The sequence below is a fragment of the Plutella xylostella genome, chromosome 15 (assembly GCF_932276165.1).
Source record: "Plutella xylostella chromosome 15, ilPluXylo3.1, whole genome shotgun sequence".
In the NCBI taxonomy this organism is placed as follows: domain Eukaryota; kingdom Metazoa; phylum Arthropoda; class Insecta; order Lepidoptera; family Plutellidae; genus Plutella; species Plutella xylostella.
Window position 1 is genome coordinate 5,561,101 of NC_063995.1, and position 22,748 is coordinate 5,583,848.

At 40.6% G+C, this 22,748-nt stretch overlaps 2 protein-coding genes across 2 annotated transcripts in view; both read right to left on the minus strand.

The window, feature by feature from the left end:
• Positions 1-1,290: 1,290 nt before the first annotated feature.
• LOC119691170 (seminal metalloprotease 1) lies at positions 1,291-3,896 on the minus strand. The gene is made up of 6 exons (XM_048625690.1): positions 3,888-3,896; positions 3,423-3,777; positions 3,070-3,179; positions 2,227-2,437; positions 1,708-1,844; positions 1,291-1,479 (listed from the first exon to the last, which is right to left on the minus strand). The coding sequence occupies exons 1-6, from the start codon at positions 3,894-3,896 to the stop codon at positions 1,390-1,392; spliced, it is 912 nt and encodes a 303-aa protein (XP_048481647.1). The 3' UTR covers positions 1,291-1,389.
• A 905-nt stretch (positions 3,897-4,801) lies between these two features.
• The window catches only part of LOC105395627 (guanine nucleotide-releasing factor 2), a 30,301-nt gene continuing 12,354 nt past the window's right edge, over positions 4,802-22,748 (minus strand). The window contains exons 6-28 of the mRNA XM_048625715.1: positions 22,167-22,311; positions 21,472-21,552; positions 21,062-21,198; positions 17,984-18,098; positions 17,552-17,659; positions 17,065-17,181; positions 16,633-16,743; positions 15,698-15,798; positions 15,099-15,122; positions 14,229-14,331; positions 13,778-13,882; positions 13,111-13,210; positions 12,643-12,738; positions 12,309-12,413; positions 12,010-12,202; positions 11,626-11,637; positions 10,612-10,771; positions 10,164-10,308; positions 9,712-9,969; positions 9,255-9,508; positions 8,713-8,844; positions 8,135-8,306; positions 4,802-7,043 (exon numbers count right to left, since the gene is read on the minus strand). Of these exons, the coding sequence (XP_048481672.1) occupies positions 8,174-8,306; positions 8,713-8,844; positions 9,255-9,508; positions 9,712-9,969; positions 10,164-10,308; positions 10,612-10,771; positions 11,626-11,637; positions 12,010-12,202; positions 12,309-12,413; positions 12,643-12,738; positions 13,111-13,210; positions 13,778-13,882; positions 14,229-14,331; positions 15,099-15,122; positions 15,698-15,798; positions 16,633-16,743; positions 17,065-17,181; positions 17,552-17,659; positions 17,984-18,098; positions 21,062-21,198; positions 21,472-21,552; positions 22,167-22,311 (2,735 nt within the window). The 3' untranslated portion in view covers positions 4,802-7,043; positions 8,135-8,173. The remainder of the gene's footprint in view (positions 7,044-8,134; positions 8,307-8,712; positions 8,845-9,254; positions 9,509-9,711; positions 9,970-10,163; positions 10,309-10,611; positions 10,772-11,625; positions 11,638-12,009; positions 12,203-12,308; positions 12,414-12,642; positions 12,739-13,110; positions 13,211-13,777; positions 13,883-14,228; positions 14,332-15,098; positions 15,123-15,697; positions 15,799-16,632; positions 16,744-17,064; positions 17,182-17,551; positions 17,660-17,983; positions 18,099-21,061; positions 21,199-21,471; positions 21,553-22,166; positions 22,312-22,748) is intronic.

Genomic DNA, 22,748 nt, shown 5'->3' on the forward strand with positions numbered 1-22,748 from the left:
TCGACGTAAAATTTTACAATTATTTGTCGATAGTCATCTACCACCATTTCACAAAGGCCCCGTCATTGAGGAGGAAAGAAATGGCGAAAGAAACTCCTCGAGCATCTTTTCAACTTTTTGCTTATATCTATTAGTAAAAATTATAATCAATTTTTACTTATATCTAGTTAGTACAATTTTACTTAAGTAGGTACCTATATCCATTTCATTTTTTCAATAGCCTTAGCTGAGGTGGACAAGACCATGCGTTTTTGTCGTTTAAATAATCATTTATACTATAATAAGCTTTACTACATAATGTAGCTTTAACATAATTCTTAAATTTATTGCTTCATTTGATAATTTATTATAAAAGCGTATATACAATACAGTTCCCCATGAATGATGTGTTTGTTTTCGAAAGTCTGAGTGTGGGGTAAAGCAACTTATTTTTGTTTCTGGTCTCAATACCGTGAGTGGCTCCTACTTTACTAAATGAATTTAAGTTTTTACGAACGAATAATATTTTCATAAATATATTGGCATGGTTCTTTTTAGAGTTCCCTTTCCCAAAGTGGAGATTCGGAACTTTTATACCATCACTTATTTGTATGTATGTCTGTCAATCACTTCTAAATGGCTAGAGAAAATAGCATAAGTACTATAGTTTGTTTATCAAATGGCCAGAATCTACACAATTTTTGTGACTGTTTCAGCCAGGTGAACCAATGACTTACTTATCTTGTATATTATGCACTTTTGTACATTCTAGTAAATTATTATGGCACGGAAAAGACTTGTTTTGTCCTTCAAAGTATATTTAGCGCCCTCGCTACCACGACTTTATTAAAATTTGACTACCTAGTTGGTTAACAATGTATACTTAATAAGTCGCTTTTTCAACAATAGAGGTTCGTACAGTGCCACAAACTTATCTGTTCCGGTGACAGCTCACGTAAATGTGTAATATTTCTTCACTCTATAAGATTTTAAGTTTGCCAGTAGTGGTAATTCGCTCTTGTGGTTTCAATAAACCCATCTTATCTATATCAATATATAATTCATTAGTATATAATGAGATATGGATCAATTTAGTTCGCTCTCACCGGAACAGATAAGTTTGTCGCACTATAGTTACTGGTACTCTTAGCAATCCAAGTCATTGACCCCAAATCAAAACCCCTTAAAAGATTAAATAAAGGATTGCACTATCAGTCTTCATACTAACTGCATCGACATAGTACCTAATATGTAATTGCCTACTCGCTTCTTTTAATCGGTTTGAAAACCTATTCAGATAACAACACTCACTCAAAGGATCAAATTTTATAAAGTCGTTCGTTCATTCAAACAATAATTTTGTTTTTGTTGAGGTTTCAGTAAACTTATATGAAAAGTCTTTCCTCTGCATCACGAGTGTCGCTGCTCGCAGTACATGCGGTTCAGCTTTAGCACGTCGCTTTCGGACATGCCCACGCGCTGCCCAATGGTCGCATTCGCCTAAAAAATATCACAATATTTCTAAAATATAGGCAAATTTCTTGAGAAAACCTTCACCTCTACTTAGATTGGTGAATCCAACCCCCAGTCTAACAGCGTGGTGGGAAATTGTGCAAGCTTTAGAAGGCAGTTGATAGGTACCTTGGTGATAAGCACAAAAGTTTAATTTGTGTGAATTTTCTGGCTCTACATAATACGTATCTATAGAATACAGATAGAAGAGCTTACCATTAAAACGATGATAGTGTCCTCCCCGTTCTTAGAGAATGCGTCGGCCGGGTAGTGCATGACGCTAGCGTAGTCGTACTCGACGCCGAAGTCCGTCACCGTGTCGTTATTGTACTTTTCGAAGTTGTGACGGTGATCTAAGAGTTACAAGTGAACAAAAAAATATGTATGTAGCTGAATTCATCGAGACCTAAGTAATAAATTATTTACACCCAGTGCGTTATACCTAGGACACATAGGTAAATAATATATATTATCGCTAAGGGCTAGCACGGGGCGCATTTAAAAAGTGACTTTATAGGCGAAGGTATAACATCCACCATAGAGCAAGCAACGAATTAACATATAAACACTTGAAACCATCACGTCGTCTCACAGATCGTCACGTAATATCTTCAGGTTTTCTCCAGGTATCCTCACCTCATTGGTAGATCTAGCGGTGTTCTTTGGGAGAGGCTCATGAATAGCCGTGGCTTGCGATACTGCCAACATACAATCATTTATTCAACTATCATTTACCTTCCTCAATGTTTTCAAACATGATCTTGACATACTCGTCTCTGTTGTAAGTGCTCTGCATGTGGTAGAAGCCGAGGGTATGGAGCAGCTCGTGCACGATGGTGCCGTGTCTGAAGCAGCCCTTGTACAAGTTGAGCCGTTGCTGGTTGTCGCCGTCTTCGTCGGGCTTGGGCTGGTAGCCCACGTGGGAGAAGCAGCCGCGCTCTGAGCCCTGTGTGTTTTTGTTGTTAGGAACTAGGCCAATAATCATCCACTGCTGGACCTAGGCCTCTCCCAAGGAGCGCCATAACACTCGGTCCTCGGCCGTCCTCATCCAGCCACTACCGGCTACCCGCCTAACGTCGTCGGTCCAGCGGGCAGGAGGGCGCCCCATGCTGCGTTTGCCTGTTCGTGGTCTCCACTCGAGAACTCGTCCACCCCCGGAACCCGTTAGGAACTTATTGTATGTAAACGAGTTCGAGTGGAGATAAAAAAAACGGCTAGCATACCGTGAGACGGGATATCAAGCCCGCTGGACCGATGACATTAGACAGGTGGCCGGTACCTCCATATTGGCTGGATGAGAAATTTCGACAATAGCGTCGTGGCGTTTACGGGATGATGATGATGATTATTGTTTATGTAAGTACTAGTTTTTTAAGTAAGGTCAAGGTCCAAATCTACTTTTGAAAATCTAAAATGGATTGAACAACCCGTCATTCTGAACAGCTTTGAAAGTTTGTTGGTTTCCCGACATTAATCTGATTTAAAGAAATTTGAAAAAGATATCCTTATAATCAAACACAATTGGATAATTTGTTACGCTGGCGATGTCTCATTAATCCAATATAGTACGATTCTTACCTGAATCATCAGCGAGTGTTCCTCACTGTGCTTCCTCGGGCGAAATTTGATACACGATTTGTTAGCGATCTCCTTCATTCCATCTTCGATCATTTTCACATGATCTTCCTCTGTTTGAAATAAAATAGCAAATAAGTAGATAGGTACCTACTATCATAATACGTTTCGACGAACACTAACTCGGCAAAATATGTTAGTACCCGGATTTCTGATTGGAGATCGATTCAACCATTTCGGAGTTACGTTGCAACAGACAAATACACGTCAAAGTTATGGTAATACCCGGATTTTCCGATTGGAGGGTCGATACCATTGTATCCAATCTGGATGGACTATAATGGACTACAACTAACCGAAGTCATCCTCCACTATACGGTAAACGACGGTACGGTTCGGCCATCGAGTTTCGGCATTCGTGAGTCCGTTTCTAGTAGTTTTAGCTTCGGTGATGCGCCGCAGCTGTTCCGCCGTCAGTATCATATCGCCTTCGAAGTAGTTGCCAAGCTCACCGAGGTCTTTGTCGGCTAGAATTCGAAAACATCTTTCAATATATAAATTTATAACGAATGAATAACGAAGTTTGTACCGATAGGTACACAGTTGGACGATTAAATACTCAAAGGATTCGTTTATTGAAACGTTAACCCATTTCGTAGCTTTTACGCCACAAACATTGACGTCTTGGGTAATAATGGGTTTAAAATAATGCTGTTATATCTTTCAAACAAAGCATAGGGCGCAACAATTTATAGGTACTTACCATCATTCATCACAGGCGCCGCTATAGCAGATGCAGCACAAACTAACAATACAATAACCTGATGCATTTCTACGAGTCTCCAACCAATCTGCAGCACTCTTGGCCAACTACTGCTAACTACAGCAAGATACAAGTAGCCCCCTTTTAAATGTTCTGCTAGGTACTCATCAATTGGTTTATCTCTAAACAATACATTTTATCTACGCCCGCTGTGCTCCCGCCGTGAATACATGCACGGCATATTTACGGGTTGTTCTAAAACCCCATAAATGGGTTATGACAGAAGCCATTACCGGTACATATTTGCGCATTTTCGTCCATGTACTATAATTTAGGGTGGCTTGCACAACAAAGTTAATCAAAATTAAATAGTTTGTCTCTTTCTCTGACATTATATTGTCAGAGCAAGAGGTCATAGATTTAATTTTGATTAACTTTGTTGTGCAAGGCACCCTAAATGTATCTTGTTTTTTACTGCATACCTATGTTCGTATTTTAAAACGAAAATCTGTGTTTTTCTCGGTTAGGAAAATACTTATTTAGTCCCGCGGACTATAAGAGCCCCCGATACCGCGACTAAATTTCACTTTCACTACTTGGTTAACCATGTATTAATTACAGGCAACAAAAGACGTACTTTTAGGTATTCAAGTGTCATTGACACCAAATCAAAACCCCTTGAAAAGATTAAATGAAGGATCGCACTATCAATCTTCATACTAACTGCATCAAAATAGTTAAGTATATGTAGGTAATTGCCTACTTACCTACTCTTTTGATCAGTTTCAATTTATTTAAAAAACATTTTAAAAAGATATTTTAGTTATTTTAGTAATTCAATTTTTTTTATAAACTAATATGGCTGCTCAATTTATAAATGTAATTTTCCCATGATACAATTTTAGTATGATTGTTAATACTTTATAGCTATTTTAGTCTAGATATTACAAGGAAGTAAATTATACTTCAAAATATGTTGTAAATAACGTGCTATATTTATTTTACAAAATAATTACAAAAAGATGACACACGCAAAATTTTACTGTACATGCATGCAATTTAGATTTAGCATATAAACTTCATGGTTAACTGAATAAATTTAATATACAATAAAATATAATATAAAAATAATTATAAAGTAATTTTAAAATAAGGATATAAAATGTAACACAAGTGTCCCAAAACGATAAATAAAAAATCCATCTCATACATTATGGCATTCATTTCATTCAACATAATACTGAATACCCTAATACAACGTAATTGTTGTTGTTATTCAAATAGTATTCGAAAGAAATTACGTAAATTACTTTTGTAAATAAAATATAATTCGACAAGGTTCTGAATAACAACTCATATAATATTTACATGACATTTTGCTAGTTTAATGTGACTAAACAAAGTTTGTCTCTACTTTACATGTCAATTACAATAATTATAATAATTAATTTAGGCAGTCTTTAAATACACTTCAATAATCATACACAATTGTTACGTAATACAACGTAATAAATAATAATACAACAAAATGGTAACAGACCTAACCATCCAAGTGATTCACTCATCATGAGTCATTCTTATAACTGAGTAAAAGCATTGTAAAATGTTCTAAATATTGGTCTAATATTTATTGCTGCGGACTGGGCCGCTATTTCATGAAACTTTTGAAAATCATCGCTTGCATAAGTGTCCGATTTGTGACTTTGGAATAAAAGGATGTTATTTTTTTCGTGAAATAGCTCCTTGGACGTCCGTCATTGTTTTTGTATACACAAATAGTCTACCAGCAGATCAATGCAGTAACGTTACTCTTACTAGAGTCAAGGGGTTGTATATGCTTACTAATTAACATTCGTCTAATACAATTTCCTACCGAGGACGTTACTGAGACCGAGCGGTGAAGCGGCACACTATATCACAAACTTGTGCAGCGATCCTACTATTTAATTATAAGTTTATTGCTATGTTTATCCAGATTCGATTGTTTAAGGCAAATTAACGCCGATTATTATTCAATATTCAAAACGCTAACAACAATTGATGAACTATCATGTACTTAACAAGTGATCAATGTAAGTATATAAAACTGGCGCTAATAATGCCTAGCTAATGTATGCAGCAGCAAATTATTGCTACTTGTATATTATGGTGTACTGAGACTAAAGTTTACAGTACCAGATAGTAGACTACATACACAACTGTGGAAGTAGATAGTTTAAGTCCTTTGTAAATGTTTCATTCAAATAACCCTTAGGGAAAGTATAACATCTGATTATCAAAAATAATACGCTTCATCGATATTTTAAAATCATGCACAAAATATGGCGCCATGAATAGACAATATACGCCATCGCAAAATATGCATTTTTCACAAGTCACAAAATATTATGTATGTTTTTCTGCTGAATGTTAGAAACGCAAATGTTGGTTAAAAGTTCTGTCTTGTAAAGTTATTAGCAAAAGATGTATAAAAAAATTACACTTTACAGCTAATATTGTACTTCTATTGAAATCATTTAAGGCATTCCTGACAACAGAGGGGTCTCATTGTATTTGATATGTATCAATGTTAACCTGCCGGTGTAGACTTTTCACTATTCACTTGGTATTTGGTAGCACTCACCCCTTTGGAGACGCCGATACAAAAATATTCAAACAGAACTTACATACAATACAACATAAAACCTTTTACGACTAATCACTATATCAAAAGTCTACTAACTCCTATAGCAACTTGAAGTCCTAATTCGATGTACTGAGATATAAGTTGTCAAAGCATGCTTACGATAATATACCGACACCTATGGCAATTACAACAACGAGAAGAGTTTAAGGACATTTTCCTAAACACCGAGGCGATGCTCGACTGTTTAGAACACTATGCAAGTCACATACTGATATGTAAAAGGCGACAGTATATCGAATAAAATACTGATAGAGATTATTTGGCTTATGTACTTTGAATATTAGAGTTTCACGTGAAAAGCTAAAAGAAAGTATTGAAAGTATTTTTTACTATATCACCGCATTGTTGTTCTAACAACTTAAAATTACGTTTAAGAAGTCGCACACTCTTATTAATAAATGCACTAAAAATAATTAGGCCTTTCGATAGGTAATCACAATTCATCTAACGACTTACACAATTCCTTGTCGATGTGAACACGTCCGGTCCGGAGCGTCGCTGCATCTATTCTTTGGATTTCCATTTCACCTGTAATACAAAAAATAGGTTAGCATAAAAAAACACTACAAAGAAAATATTCAACGGAGCCATTTAGAATGAATAATCCTGCTTATGGCTGAGCAAGTGAGTGAATGAAGAGTCAGCTAAGGCTAATGCGCGCTGCGGCCGTCGCTCGGCTTGATGGTCTTGCTGATCGCTGAGTGAGTGAGTGAGTGAAGAGTCAGTGTGCGGCACTCACCCGTGCTATCAGCTGGCAGCACGCGGCCAGGGCGCGGGGCTAATGCGCGCTGCGGCCGTCGCTCGGCTTGATGGTCTTGCTGATCGCTGAGCGAGTGAGTGAGTGAGTGAAGAGTCAGTGTGCGGCACTCACCCGTGCTATCAGCTGGCAGCACGCGGCCAGGGCGCGGGGCTAATGCGCGCTGCGGCCGTCGCTCGGCTTGATGGTCTTGCTGATCGCTGAGCGAGTGAGTGAGTGAGTGAGTGAGTGAGTGAGTGAGTGAGTGAGTGAGTGAGTGAAGAGTCAGTGTGCGGCACTCACCCGTGCTATCAGCTGGCAGCACGCGGCCAGGGCGCGGGGCTAATGCGCGCTGCGGCCGTCGCTCGGCTTGATGGTCTTGCTGATCGCTGAGCGAGTGAGTGAGTGATTGAGTGAGTGAAGAGTCAGTGTGCGGCACTCACCCGTGCTATCAGCTGGCAGCACGCGGCCAGGGCGCGGGGCTAATGCGCGCTGCGGCCGTCGCTCGGCTTGATGGTCTTGCTGATCGCTGAGCGAGTGAGTGAGTGAGTGAGTGAGTGAGTGAAGAGTCAGTGTGCGGCACTCACCCGTGCTAACAGCTGGCAGCACGCGGCCAGGGCGCGGGGCTAATGCGCGCTGCGGCCGTCGCTCGGCTTGATGGTCTTGCTGATCGCTGAGCGAGTGAGTGAGTGAGTGAGTGAAGAGTCAGTGTGCGGCACTCACCCGTGCTATCAGCTGGCAGCACGCGGCCAGGGCGCGGGGCTAATGCGCGCTGCGGCCGTCGCTCGGCTTGATGGTCTTGCTGATCGCTGAGCGAGTGAGTGAGTGAGTGAGTGAGTGAGTGAGTGAGTGAGTGAGTGAAGAGTCAGTGTGCGGCACTCACCCGTGCTATCAGCTGGCAGCACGCGGCCAGGGCGCGGGGCTAATGCGCGCTGCGGCCGTCGCTTGGCTTGATGGTCTTGCTGATCTGCCACAGCGCGTCCTCGCTGAGCACGTCGTCGAACTCGTTGAACATCGCCTGGATCCGCTCGTTGCGCTTGAACTTGTATTGTCTGCTGTCACCAATGAGAATGCCAAGTGTTAATAGTTGCACTGTGAATGGGATGGCTTCAGGAGGATTTGTCGGGACTCATTGCTTTAAGATTCTTCTAAGAAATGATTACTAATGTAATTTAAAAGAGTAGTGAACATACACTGCTGTCGCTATCCACAATAAAATAATTAAATTTAAAAATATATATACAAAAGCACAAGTGTGCTGTTTGACGCTACACATTCTCAGTGTACTGAAGTTAATTTCGTCCTATTATTATAAATAATGCATGAAAGAGGCCTCCCGAGAGACGTATAAACTGTTCATTACAAAATGGAGCCAACCTGATCAGTTACTGACGCACTAGACCAGCTCTAATCAAAACGCTTACAAGTAGAACAACAAACAGTACAGAGTAAAATACTCACTCTTTCTGAAACCGCTTGATGTTCTCCATGATTCCGTACTGCTGCCAGCGCTTGGAGAAGTTGATGCTGCCGTCGGCCAGCAGGTCCGGGTTGCCCACGTGCACGAACGTCAGGTCCTGCAGGACTAGACCGCTGGAAGAAAATGTCGTGGTTATTGATACGTGTTTTGCCTCCACTGCGCTGGCGCTTGGAAAAAGAGCACAGTTACGCTACTGGCAGGATTGTTACATAATGTAGACAATATTATGTACAATAGACATAGACAACAAAGAAGAGTAATTATAGAAGGGATACAATTAAACTCAAGGGATTTTAAATCAAAGTAAAAATTGCACACAAATTTTATTTTACGTATTTCACATCTGTAATCCCCGTAGGGATATTTTGAGGTGACTCACCCGCATCTCTAGATGTGCAGTCTAGAATTCAGATGTAGTCTAGAATCTAGATGTGCAGGTTCTCACACGATGTTTTCTTTCACCGTAAGAGTGTGAAATGTGTCACATTATATTTACTCTAGAATACTTCAAAATGACACTCACAGGTAAGGTATACACGGCGGCACCGTCTCGCTCAACGCAGCCCTGTACGCTCTGAACGAGCACGACGAATCAATCAGCGCGCAGTATTCCCTGAGCGTCTCCTCGATGTGGCGCGGCCAGCCGAGCCTCCGCACGGGGGGCGAGTCCAGAGCGGAGACCAGAGCCAGGTACGAGTTGAAGTTGTTGATCTTGCGGAGAACTTTCATCACTTTGAGGAACTTGTTGGCGTATTTCTCGCGTTCGCGCGCTTCCACCTGAAAGGGTGATGGGGTTAGTGGTGTTTTGTAGGATACGAATCAATATTTTTTATATGGTAAATATTCCGCATTTACAGAACATAAGTAGGGGAGGGAGCTAAGTCCATGAGATGAAAGAGAAATGAGAAAGTGAGTATTCAGGCTTGAAATGTTTGAACACTTCTCCTAATGATATAGATAAAAATATAATGTTCGCTAACCTGTTCAAGTATTCTGGATCGCGCCCAAAAGCTCATATTGTTGAAGTGCGCAGTAAACCTCGTGAGGTTTGGCGAGCTCTCCTCTGATTGGTCGCGCGGCCACGACAACACTTCCGCAGTCGTGATTCGTCCGAACAACGCCGCGTCTAGTAGCGTCATCTGTTCGGCGATCTCGTGCGACTTGAAGTCTAGGAGTGTGTCTCGACTGAGCGACACTGCGCCGTAGCACGGGCTGTCGTATTCGTAGCGGTGGTTTGACTGTAACAAACAAAAGGGTTCCATTATGAAATGGTATTTAAAATGTATGATGCCCATTTATGCATATCCTTGTTTGCTTTAACATTTAGAGTAAGCAGCAGATTAAAACAATATTTGACTGCAGATGAGTCATAAAATTAAAATTTAGGATTTCCGTGAAGATAAGTAGCTATTACAGTTGAAAAGTATCTTACGTTGACGGTTTGAGAGTGCAGTTGTTTCTGTTTTTCGACTAGGATCTGCCTCAGTGCTTTCGCTATCGCCAACTCTTCCACTTCTACCAGCCAGTAGATGAAATTCGTTATTTTCTGCACCAATTTCGTCTCCAGATCGATCATACTGAAATAATATAATTGAAATAAGATAATGTTGCAGTATTATGTTGAGGTTCATAGCGCTGGTATCGACAGAGGGTCTAACCGACAGTATTACGTGCCTCGTCCTTTCTTGCACCTGGTGCTTTTAATCCATTAAAATAATTATGTTTTAGGATTTTACAGCCATTGTCTTCAGTTTCCAGCTTTGCACGCACTCTAAATCCACTCTCAACATTCGTAGAAAAATGCAACACGCCACAGGTGGCCGCCATTTTGGTCAAGACACATATTTTCTCCTCTACATCTCCAGGTATACAACACTCACGTGAGGTCGGCCACGACGCGCGTGAGCAGGCTGAGCGTGGAGCGCAGCTCGTGCGGGCGCTGCCGGAAGTGGTGCGCGCGCCGCTCGAGCCGCTCCACCAGCGCGCCCGGGCCCACCCACGTGCGGTACGTCGCCAGGAACGCCTCCTGGTAAGCGAAGTCTGCATAGCAAGGGTTGAGATTAGTTGTGGGTAAGTGTGTACAGTATTGTGCAATACACTGGGGCAATAGAGGAAAGCGCTATTTAAAAAATACCGGTTTATTTCAAGATATATGGATGAGAGTGAGCACAAAAGGCTCAGGATGTAGATTTTGTGTGCGTGATCGGTACAAGAGTTACTTTTCTCTATTGACGTTAGTGTATTGCATAATACTGATATTTTAAAGAGTGTGTGTTAGTTAACTAACTTACTAACAAAGTCTCTAGATTATGAAGCATCAGATAATTTGATTAAGAATATGATTATGATTACCTGAAAGTTTAAAAGGAAATTCAACGTATTCTTAATTAAATATAAAAATTACTAGGCCATATAACTAGGGAGAAGTTGCCTAATTTTCAGTTTCATCTTTAATTCATACTATGTATAAAGCTTTGAAGCAGCGAAACAATATCTAGAATATAGTGTTCCATAGCCGTGCAAGCGGCCAATCCGTGCACATATCACACCAAACATTGCACTCTCAAAACCCCCTACAATAATGTGTGTTGGTGTATAAGACCATGCTTTTTACAGATAAACCTTCAAGCGGTGACAGAGTATTCCCAACGCAATCAAGTATCAGCTAAATATTATCTCTTCTCACAAAAAACTACAATCATATTTTATCAGACATCTGGCAAAGAGGCATAGGGTATTTAACCTTTTGAAATGACCCTATCGAAACATTTAGCTAATGCGAGAGTGCGTTCTAACTAGATCAGCGAAACCGATAAGCTTCAAGGCTCGGTAATATTATTATTATGTTTGAGCTAATACTCTAACCATACTGCGTCATACAATGATTGACTTACACTCGTCCGTTTCTGTAAAGTGAAAGCATGAAGATCACATGTTAGGGGCGAGAAAGTATAGAGTATTATTTTATTGATATAAGAAGGACATTCACAGATGGGCAGATGTAATGGTGATTATCGTAACATTCCTTTTTCGTCGCATGGGTTTATTGGTAAATATGTTTTTACACTTATTACTCTCGTATAATATATATTTTCCGATTAAAAAAACATGCTCAGCATGATCTAGTATTAATTATTATTTGGCTGCCACCTTTTTTAAACAGCTAATTAAAACCCTCTACGCCAAACCCATATTTACCAACAACCCAAAGAACTTTATGAACAAGATTCACAGGCACCGTTGCATTATTCATTTCGATTTTCAAATTAAATTCTTACCTTTGGTAGCTTTAGTGGCCAGTACGACTAGCGCGTCCGGCTGTCCGCCACGGACTTCCGGTCCGTTCTTGTCTGTGTTGAAGAGGAGGCGCGAACTTATGTCCGTTTGTAGTATGACGTCATCTTCGTCCACTGGTTCCATGGTTGTGTTTGCGTCTGAAGCTACGTTCGGTTCGGAACTGCTTTCACTCCGCTGTAGAATATTTTTCAGTATTACTGGCTGTACATCATGTATTTTAAATAAAACGAAGAGTTTTAAATATTAGTAAAAGTGGACTTTCAGAGGTTTGTAAACTTACTTGTGATGGCACGGGCGACGGTGTCGGCTGTACTAGCCGCTCCAACTCATCCTCTAGCGGGAACTTTCCAGGCGCTGTGATGCTCGGGTATGGATCCTCTGAATTCTGAAACCCATATATAAAGTGTTAGGCCCACTATTTTACGACACGAGGCACATCTCGAGATCTCGAGGCGTATCTGATAGAGGATTTACTTTCATATCCAAAGATTTAAAAAACAGTTCCTTGTCATAATACTTTGAAATAGTATCTTGGCAAGCAAATTTACAAAAGACATAACAGCTAAACATAAATGACATAAAAGTCCCTGAAATATTAGCATAAATGATCTTACCGAGTTGTTCAGAATAGTTTCGTCGGTCCCACTGTTGTAGGAGGAGGGCCGCGGCGACGGTGGCGGTAGCAACTCGTTACTCGTGTTCATTTGGAGCTGAAACAAATTGGGTCAATCAATAGATCGATCATCTAACATTCTCGGGCCTACTTACTACCGCCTTTGCGATTGATTTGACCTTGATTGTACATTACGAAATTGATCTTGAATCTTGGGCGATTAATTATGTATCATTATAAAGTTAACAAGGATATGCAATAATTACTTGTTTTGCAGATAGGATTAAAAGTACCAGCTATAACATGCTATCGTAATTGAAGAGCTGTTTACCGAGCATCTGTTACTTCCACTTTAATCTATGTGTTAAGCTAATAATGCTGAGCGTTTTACCTTTCTTAGGATTCATAACTATCGCGATGGTATACCGATACAGCAATAATTGAGAGATCATACACTATAGGTACATACCAGTTTATTTTTGTTCATCTTTGGTGGGAGCGCCGGCGGCTCCGGCGGCACCGGACTCGTGCCGCTCGACGTCGTCATACTGACGCTGTCTTCCGACCCGCTGTAAATGAATTACACTATTATTGACACCGTTTTAACATTCACAAAAGTATTGTGGAATATGTATTTACCGGCGAGTGTCTTTTCAACTTTTTATTTAGAGTACGGCATGGTTTTGACCATCGCTCGTATGGTAGGAGGTATAGGTGCTATTAGCTAGGTATCCTAACTAATCCTAACTAATATTATAAATGCGAATGTAACTGTGTCTGTCTGTCTGTCTGTTACTCTTTCACGCCAAAACTACTGAACGGATTTGAATGAAATTTGGTATATATGTCGCAGGCAACTGGTTTAATCTCCTGTTTGATTGAACCACTAGCCCGTTCATTGGATGGCGCTGTTCAGTTGTATGACTAAAGGACAACTCGTCAAGTCGTTGATTGTAACTTGACTGAACGTCAAACAGGAGATTAAACCAGTTGCCTGCGACATATACATATATATGGTCTAGGCCTTGAGAAAGAACATAGGCTACTTTTTATCCCGGAATTCCCACGGGAAAACTTTTTAAGGCGAAGCGAAGCTCGCGGGAACAGCTGGTTAGAAATAAATATAGTCAGCATACCTTAGTGGAGTAGATCCGAAATGCTGCACAGTCAGTGATTGTGCTATCGAGCGCTGAACATGCTGTCGAGACACGCTGAGACTTCCGACTGTTGAGTGCTGAGCGCTGGAGAAGAAATGAAAAGGAATTAAAAACTATATAATGTACGGATTTACTAGTCAACATTAAAATAACATAAAATGCCAGCTTACCACTACAACAGTTCGGTTAATTTTACGGCTATTAATCAACAGTGTTAACTATTTGTAGCAAATCGATTTCAATTCCTAAAGTGATCCACTTAAACCGTAATAAAGGTAGGCTTTTGTTTTTTATTTCCTTTGTAAATGTGTAACAGCCTTGAATTTGTTCAATCTCTTTCTTTTGTACCAATGAAAAACCGTTCGTCTGTTACATTTTAGTTTACAAACTGATTTAACTACCTTATAAATAAAATATATAAAACTCTCACCTAGCCAGATTATACGTATGTATGGAGTGTCGGAACATGTCAGGCGCGGCGGCGGCGTTGTTCTGTTCCAGCTGCTTCCCAAACATCTCCATGTACGCCATTACTGCACAACACAACAACACATGTCAACGCACCATTAAAACAAGTATTACATTATGTGACACTAGAGCTATGCACACTAAACTAAAACTAGGCAGGAAAAGATTTTTATGTTAAGTTAAATTTAACTGATAACAGCAATCGCCAATAATCTTTTGTTGGTCTGATAACATGGTTTCACTATTATCCTACTATTATTTTTTAAGGTTACACTTGGAACTGTCTAAATATAGGATTTTATAAATTGAAGAAACTCATAATTTATAGACGAGACGCAACATTTTATTGATGACCAATCTCGTGTTGAACACTTATTTAAATGTGTGTTTAATGTAGCGGAGGCACAAACGCGCACTCCAAGCTCCGATGCGCTATCTAATTGCAATTAACCAGAGCGAAGGCGAAATATGAATTAACATAACATGAACAACACTCATCGACTAATCTAAGGTGATAATTGTTATTACGTGCCCACTACTAATAGACACAAGTTCGTAAGCCGCGCAAGCATTGTTACATGTTATCATTTTACTAATCGATTTGATACACGTTTAACAAACTTCATGTTTGCTTCAATGTAAACTTCTAGGGTTAGAGATGTGCGTAAAATGGATAATGTGTTAGAAACAAAGTGAAACAAATCCCAGAAAACTGCGAAAACGTCAAGAAAGCACTGTTTATTGTGCCTTGACAAACACAAAAGCGATATTTTCTATAATTTACAATGATTGATGTCTCATGAGGAGCTATCGGCGGTGCATGCACACTTACCACTGTAGGCCACGCTTTGGAACACTGCCGTACCGCACCGAACCAACAAATAAACATGCCATTACAACCCCATCGACATTATACACCACACACCCCCAGGGAATAAGGTCTCAATACGCATAGCTGGGGTAAACATTAGCTCCAGGTTACTAATAAATATACAATTATTCAGAATTAATATTTATCTACCAAACCCTTCGCATTCAGATATAGATTACATTACATGAACGATGGGATAAAGCGGGGGGGAAAGATACAAACGTTTACAATTACTTTTATCCAGAAATTATCATGCATAGATGTAGGATATATATTATTATAATAGACTTTGTTCAGTAACCAGAAAGATATAGAAATAGCATTGACATCATAACCCAAAGACATACATATTTTAACATCACCATGATAACAAATACATTCATTTCATGTAAATTCTTCTTTTTGGGCTAGACACCATCTTTTTTTTGCACCTTTTTTGTACACCTTTTTCAAGTTTTTCAGTGTCTGTCGGGTTATAATGCCAATGAGAAAGAGCCACGCAATAAGGTCCCCAGTAGTATGTGAAGAGTAGTAATCATAAGTGACGGTGGTATACTGACTGTGTTTCTTCTTGAGCGGCAGCGGCGGCGGCCGCGGCGGGTGGTGGTCGGCCAGCGTGTGCGGCCGCCCTTCGCCGTGCAACGTGCACACTGGACTTGCTCTGGAATTAAATATATGGTTGGTTACTACTTACTTCCATTGAATCACTGAACAGCGATGAGATCGGTACTACACTATAACAACAGTGAGCTGAACAAAAAACGCGCGTAAGAAGAGATTCAGCCTGCCAGCCATAGGGGCCACTTCTTCTTCTTCTTCTAGTGCCTCTCCACTACTGGAGGTTGGCGGTCAGCTCTGCATACTCCTCTCTGTTCTTCGCCAAGCGTATCAGCTGTTCTACGCTGGCTACTCCCGTCCATTCTCTTATGTTACAGAGCCACGACTTTCTCCTTCTGCCCACACGTCTTTTCCCCTCTACCTTGCCCGTCACAATGATCTGAAGAAGTCGGGATCGAGCACATGTCCAAGATAGCTTTTCTTCTGTTTTATAGGGGCCACACAGAACTGCAAATCGGAGACTGCAAGACAAGCGCACAACATGCACTGTCCCGCTCTCTCCTGCCCTCCCTGCGACAGGGAGGGAGACAAATTGCTCAACTCACCTGATCTCGACATTAGGGAAGTGTTGCTGCACGTCGCTGCGCGCCGCGCGCCGCGTCTTCACCGGCAGCTCCGGCGGCACCTCGCTCTCGTCTGACGTCACGCTCGCCAACCTGAGACACATCATGTCATTTGCGAGTGGGAGGGAGACAGAGAGCTGCAACTGACCTGATCTCGACATTAGGGAAGTGTTGCTGCACGTCGCTGCGCGCCGCGCGCCGCGTCTTCACCGGCAGCTCCGGCGGCACCTCGCTCTCGTCTGACGTCACGCTCGCCAACCTGAGACACATCATGTCATTTGCGAGTGGGAGGGAGACAGAGAGCTGCAACTGACCTGATCTCGACATTAGGGAAGTGTTGCTGCACGTCGCTGCGCGCCGCGCGCCGCGTCTTCACCGGCAGCTCCGGCGGCACCTCGCTCTCGTCTGACGTCACGCTCGCCAACCTGAGACACAATTATCTTTAGTGGAATAGCTACGACGCAACATTTGGCCAGTATCGCCAACTGATGTATAGGTTACCATAGTGCAAATTAATATGCGCAAGTTGAATTATTAGGTAGGGACGTTAAAGACAACTTGGGGGTTTTAGGGGTTCGGAAATAAACAGATGCTATGGGGATTTGGTATGAGTATATAACAATTATGTATTTCCTAACCTAATTACGGAACCCTAAAATGCATGTAACAACAACAAAAGCACTTAACAACAGACAGAGAAACAACCAAATAACAAGGACAATAAAGAAACACAAGTAGACACTCACTTTATACTCTGAGCGTGTTGTGTCGTGGAGCAGTTGGCATTGATGAGGTTCATGCGGCTCTCAAAGCTCTGCCGCGTGCACTTCAGCTCCGTTACAAACTCTGTACTGTCAAAAGTACTGCAAAACAACAACAGGAAGCACATGAAACGGAAACGGAGAAAGAGAGTGAAAGAGATAAAACATAGAGCAACGTACAAAACACAGAGTAAGATAGCTAGTTTTTTATTTTTTTTAAATGCCGTTTTTTAGTATGTGCATAATACTGTGTCAAAATTTGCGCAAAGAATCGCACATAATATAGCTTTTTGATACTTTCGAATATGTTATTTCATCCTGGCCAGTTATCGCATTGTGATTGTGTATTTTATTGCAACGAACGGCGCCGCTTTCTTAGCATACAACACTATTACAGCTTGCAAACAGTACAACAGTAAGTATATTATTCTCAAATAAACATCAAATAAAACATAAAATGATCAGTGCATACCTATCTGTATGACTGGAGAGGTGATGCGAAGAGAATGCGGAAGTAAAACTATGTTCAGTCGATTGTTCCTGATGGCCGACCGACACAAAGCCAGACTCATTCGAGAAACTGAAAAAAACGGAGTAAAAACAAACAGTTGTAGAGACAGATGCACTAATACAAGAAGGTAGTAAATACGAGATTAGAAACAAAAGCAAAAAGTGTTTTGGAAAAATGCATAAGAAATGTGCGTCAATTATTCTACAAAGCGCTATAAGATTATCTGACTCGGTACAGGTCAGCGAAATCCTTGGCTCATTTTAGTTCAGAATTCCGCCACCAATTCAGATAAAATTACAGCGCTGTCAACAACAGAAAAAAGAAAGAAGAGAGAAGCATAACAAAGACAAAGAAAGAAAAAAAACATGGAACACTACATACAATTGCACATACCGATTGTGGTTCGAGTTTGAGTGCGAGTGCAGATGCGAACTGTTCAGGTGGCTCTCATGGCCGGTGGAATCCAACGAGGTGCGGCCTTCCAACCCGTTGTTGCATATGCATATGCCTGTAAATGGAACATGTCAGCTTTATTTAGTATACGCAGTCTAGATGCATTTATTAGCGGGACGAATAAGGCGGACTCGCTTTGAAACCTTGGCCTGGCGGTGCCTTATTTAGGGAGTGTGTCACGATGACCTTATTTAAAACACAGATTTATTTATTTATTTATTTATTTAGGTATACAAAACGGTACATAGTTCATACATTAGTTGTAAACAAAATCATACAATCTGATCTAACTATGTTCCAAAGCATGTACACACAGGTGCATTAACAAATTGTGCTTAACGTTAACTTTTAAATATTATATATAGACTTTATAAGTAGTTATGAAAGATTTCTGGTTAAGTCTGCCTTAAATTTGTGAATTCTTGGGTTGAATATGTCTATTTGTGTATTTTTCACCACCAGCTCATTATATGTTCTACACATTCTGACTAAAGGATTATAAAATGAAGTATTATTTATATAAGACCTCAACATAAAAGGAGCATAATTTCTGGTTCTACAAGATATGTTTATATTGAGGAAAGATAGCAGAGAAGGAGAGTCAATATATGCATGAATTATCTTGTAAAGGTAAATTAAATCCTGTTGTTTGCGACGTGTCTCTAATTTTGTCACTTTGAATTTTTGCAGTCGTTGTTCATAGCTATAAAGAGTACGATTAAACCCACTTCTGTAAGATATCACTTTTAAGCATTTCTTTTGTACTCTTTCGATGCTTTTACGATGCACTTCATAGAATGGAGACCATATGCAACTACCATATTCCAAAAGGCTTCTAACTAGTGTATAATAGAGATTTAACAGACTACTGGGCTTTTTGAAATCTTGTGACTGTCTTATAATAAAACCTAAAAGCTTATTGGCTCTAGTCGTTATATACTGATAATGAGTTCTAAAGGTTAATTGATCGTCAAAAATGATTCCTAAGTCCTTAACATTAGATTTTCGTTCTAGAGTGTGCCCAGACAACTCATAGTTATATAAGTATTTTTGTTTTTTGTTAGAAAAGCTAATTACCAAGCATTTCTTTATGTTAAGCGTCATCAAATTGTTGGAACACCATTTAAGAATCTTATTTAAATCATTTTGAAGTGATAAGCAATCATTAGCACATTTAACAGAGGAATATACTTTAAGATCATCGGCGTATAACAAGCACAAATTGGACAGACTCTCTATAAGATCATTTATAAAAAGGATAAATAGTAGAGGCCCTAGATGAGAGCCCTGCGGAACTCCCGAAGGAACGTGTCGCGGTGATGAGGAAAAACCCTTAATGGTAATTAATTGGCTTCGTTGGCTGAGATATGAGCTGATCCATCGGTATAAGTCCCCGTGAATACCGTATGAAGAGACTTTTTCACAAAGCAGTGTATGGTTAACACGATCAAATGCTTTGCTGAAGTCTGTATATATGTCGCAGGCATCTGGTTTAATCTCCTGTTTGATTGAACCGCTAGCCCGTTCATTGGATGACGCTATTCAGTTGTATGACTAGGCCGAACGTTGATTGTACAAGCGTCACAAAACGTCCAACTAGTTAGCGGACTTAAAATCAGTCAGGTGGTGACTGATTTTACTGGTAAAACAAATATGGCGTCTAACAGCGAACAGCTGACACAAAAAGCACTTGTATTGTTATTTTTTGCAAATAAATTAGCTTTAAAGTGCGTTATTTATGTTAAAATAGTGTGACAACATGGATTTACCTATTATTACACCGCCGGCGGATAGTTTCAAAGAAAAAAATGTGCTGAAACTGGATAATTATGAACAACAATATCAAGGTACGTTTATTGTTATTGTTTAGTTAATTTGTGAGATGAGAGCTTTGTAACATAGTCTTTTTGTTGACTCTTGTCTGGTCATGTTCATCCTAACCAGACATTACAAAGTTGCTATACTATATCCCATTTAACGACTTCGCTGAATAACGTTCAGTCAAGACGTTGGACGTTACAGTCAACCACTTGACGAGTTGTTCTTTAGTCATTCAACTGAGTAGCGTCATCCAATGAACGGGCTAGCGGTTCAATCAAACAGGAGATTAAACCAGATGCCTGCGACATATATACTATCTACTTGTCCCCTAGCAGCAAAGGCAGAGCAGAGATAATATTTGTATTCCAACAAGTTACTGACCGTTGATCGTCCAGTTACAAAGCCATGTTGTTTGTCGGATATGAAAGGCTTTATATGATTGTAGAGACTTTTATACACTAAGGACTCAAATAATTTAGCCAAGCACGATAGGATACTTATTGGTCTGTAATGTTCGCAACAAGATTTATCTCCGGATTTGTGTACAGGGACTATGTGAGCTCTCTTCCATACATTTGGAAAAACACCGGTTTTTAAAGATTTGTTAAAAATTATGGATAGGGGGATGCTAAGTTCCTTAGAGCATGTTTTTATGAAGACAGGTGGAATCAAGTCAGGCCCCGGCCCTTTACTTGCGTCTAGAGTTTTTATTTTTGATACTATTTCGTCAGGGGTAAAAAATATATTTGATAATATGGAGTTACTGTTTGTATTTATGTGACCCGTTTGGTTTGTTAACGGGGGATTATCATTGAAGACTGAGCAAAAATATTGGGAAAAGAGATTACGTCTCAGTTAGGTAAATCGGTGTTTTCTTATTCAATGGCCATAAAAATTGCGTGTGCTCTTATTCAGATATACCAAATAAAACTGTTTCTAATTGGTCAATTCTGTAAAAGTACGAGTAAGTTTTTACGCCAAAAGTAGAAAGTGGACAAGACCTCAAAGTATCGTATTATTACTTACATCTTATTTCTATCATGTCGGTCACAAACACAAAAGAGCTAGATAGACTAGGGTTTGTCACCGTGGTGAATAACTTACTGACTAAAATACAGATCAACATAAGCCGGCGGTGGCGGATAGTCGTACAAAACTTACCGACTAAACCCGAGTTATTAGTCATACACAACTTACCGACTAAGTCCGAGTTGGGCGGCGTCGCGAACACGCTGTCGTGGTTGGAGCCGTCGGCGGCGTGGCGGGACTCCTCGTCGTTGGACACGTTCAGCATCGAGTCCAGGGAGCCGCTGCTGTGCGACTGCAGGGAGAGCCTGCGAATTGCAAGATATGATGAGTCATTAGCATGGCATTAGTACTAAGATTAAACTCAAATTACGAATTTGGTAAAATTTCGATTATTTTTATTTCACGTCCTAGTGGTCAGTCCGTTTTACAGCGGCTTAAAAACGGAATTTTTGGTTGATAATATTATTTGTATTTTAGTAGGAAGTATTGCAGCAGTAGTTAGCAAAATAAATGTTTTGACGCTCTTAATTTTTACAATAAATGTCTTATAAATATAAGAATAACTGTTTAATACCAACCCATCAATGGAAAGTGCCAGTAGCGAATTATCGTTGGCAGATTTCCGCTTGGGCGGCAACGGCGGGGCCAGTTCAATTTTTCTGTAATAAAAAATATGATTCAAATCATGGTGATGATAAAACTTAAAAAATACCAGAAATATGAAGTCAACGATAGCTCTTTAGGCATCCGTGGGTGTAACAGGGCACTTTACGCCCTCTTAGGTCAAAACCGGGCGACCATATTGGTGCGCTACCCCGCTTGGTCGCCGTTGGTCTGTTTCAACATCGGAAAACCGAGCAACACCATTGGTGCGCGCTACAATGCTCCATCCCCATTGGTCAGCTTTTACCTCTAGCCACGCTCTTTGGGCGTCAGCGGAATGTTACAGACCAATTCACGTAACTTTACGAGTAGAATAGAAGGTGCTTTTAGTACCCCTTACGTCAAAACCGAGCGGCTCCAATGGCGTCTCCATTGTAGCGCTCTAAGCCGCTCAGTAGCTGCTGGTCTGTTGCAGCATCGGAAAACCGAGCAACGCCGTTTTAACCCATATGTCAAAACAGAGAGGCTTCAATGGCGTCACCATTTAGAACGTGTTAAGCCACTCAGCCGCTCCTGATCTATTGCTACATCAGAAAACCGAACATCGCCATTAGTATGCGCACTACACTGCTCCATCCCCATTGGCCACCTTCTCCCTCTTGCTACTCACCTATTGGGCCTGGCTGGCTTGGGCGGCGGCGAGTCGGGCGCGTCCAGCACGGACTCGGACGAGTGCGAGGCGCGCACGCCGCCGCCCTCCATCATGCCGCTCGATCCCGTCAGCAGGGAACGCTCTTTGGGCGTCAGCGGGATGTCTGCATAAGGAAATGAGGGTAGTCGTTAGTAGATGCATCTGATAAGGGAGTAAACATGATGTTTGCAATGTTGAACTGTTTTTTTAAGGAACTCATTGTGTCCTACTGCTGTGCAAAGGTCTTTCCTTGGGTCTTCCACCTATTCCTGTCCATATATCAATACTATAGGTAAACTCACAATGTTTCTTCTTTCATAAGTACGGGTCAGTAGATTAGATACCACTTAAATGAAAAAAGAATGATTGCCTTTAGGTAAATACTACTAAAGACATAACCGGCTCATGCTACAATGTTTCAGAATCTCATTACATCCAGTAACAACTTCTGGTATAATTACGAATCACTCATCTCTTTTCGGAAACTCAATCTCCTGCTGATCTCGAATGCCTGCAATTTGTATGTCAACAACCGTGGCGCGCTTGCGATCACGTCATACG

Excerpts from the sequence above, each read along its gene's own strand:
- LOC119691170 (XM_048625690.1), bottom strand. Across the intron at positions 2,438-3,069 it reads AACACTCGCTGATGATTCAG|GGCTCAGAGCGCGGCTGCTT; the intron begins GTAAGAATCGTA and ends AAAAACACACAG. Across the intron at positions 1,480-1,707 it reads ACACTATCATCGTTTTAATG|GCGAATGCGACCATTGGGCA; the intron begins GTAAGCTCTTCT and ends GATATTTTTTAG.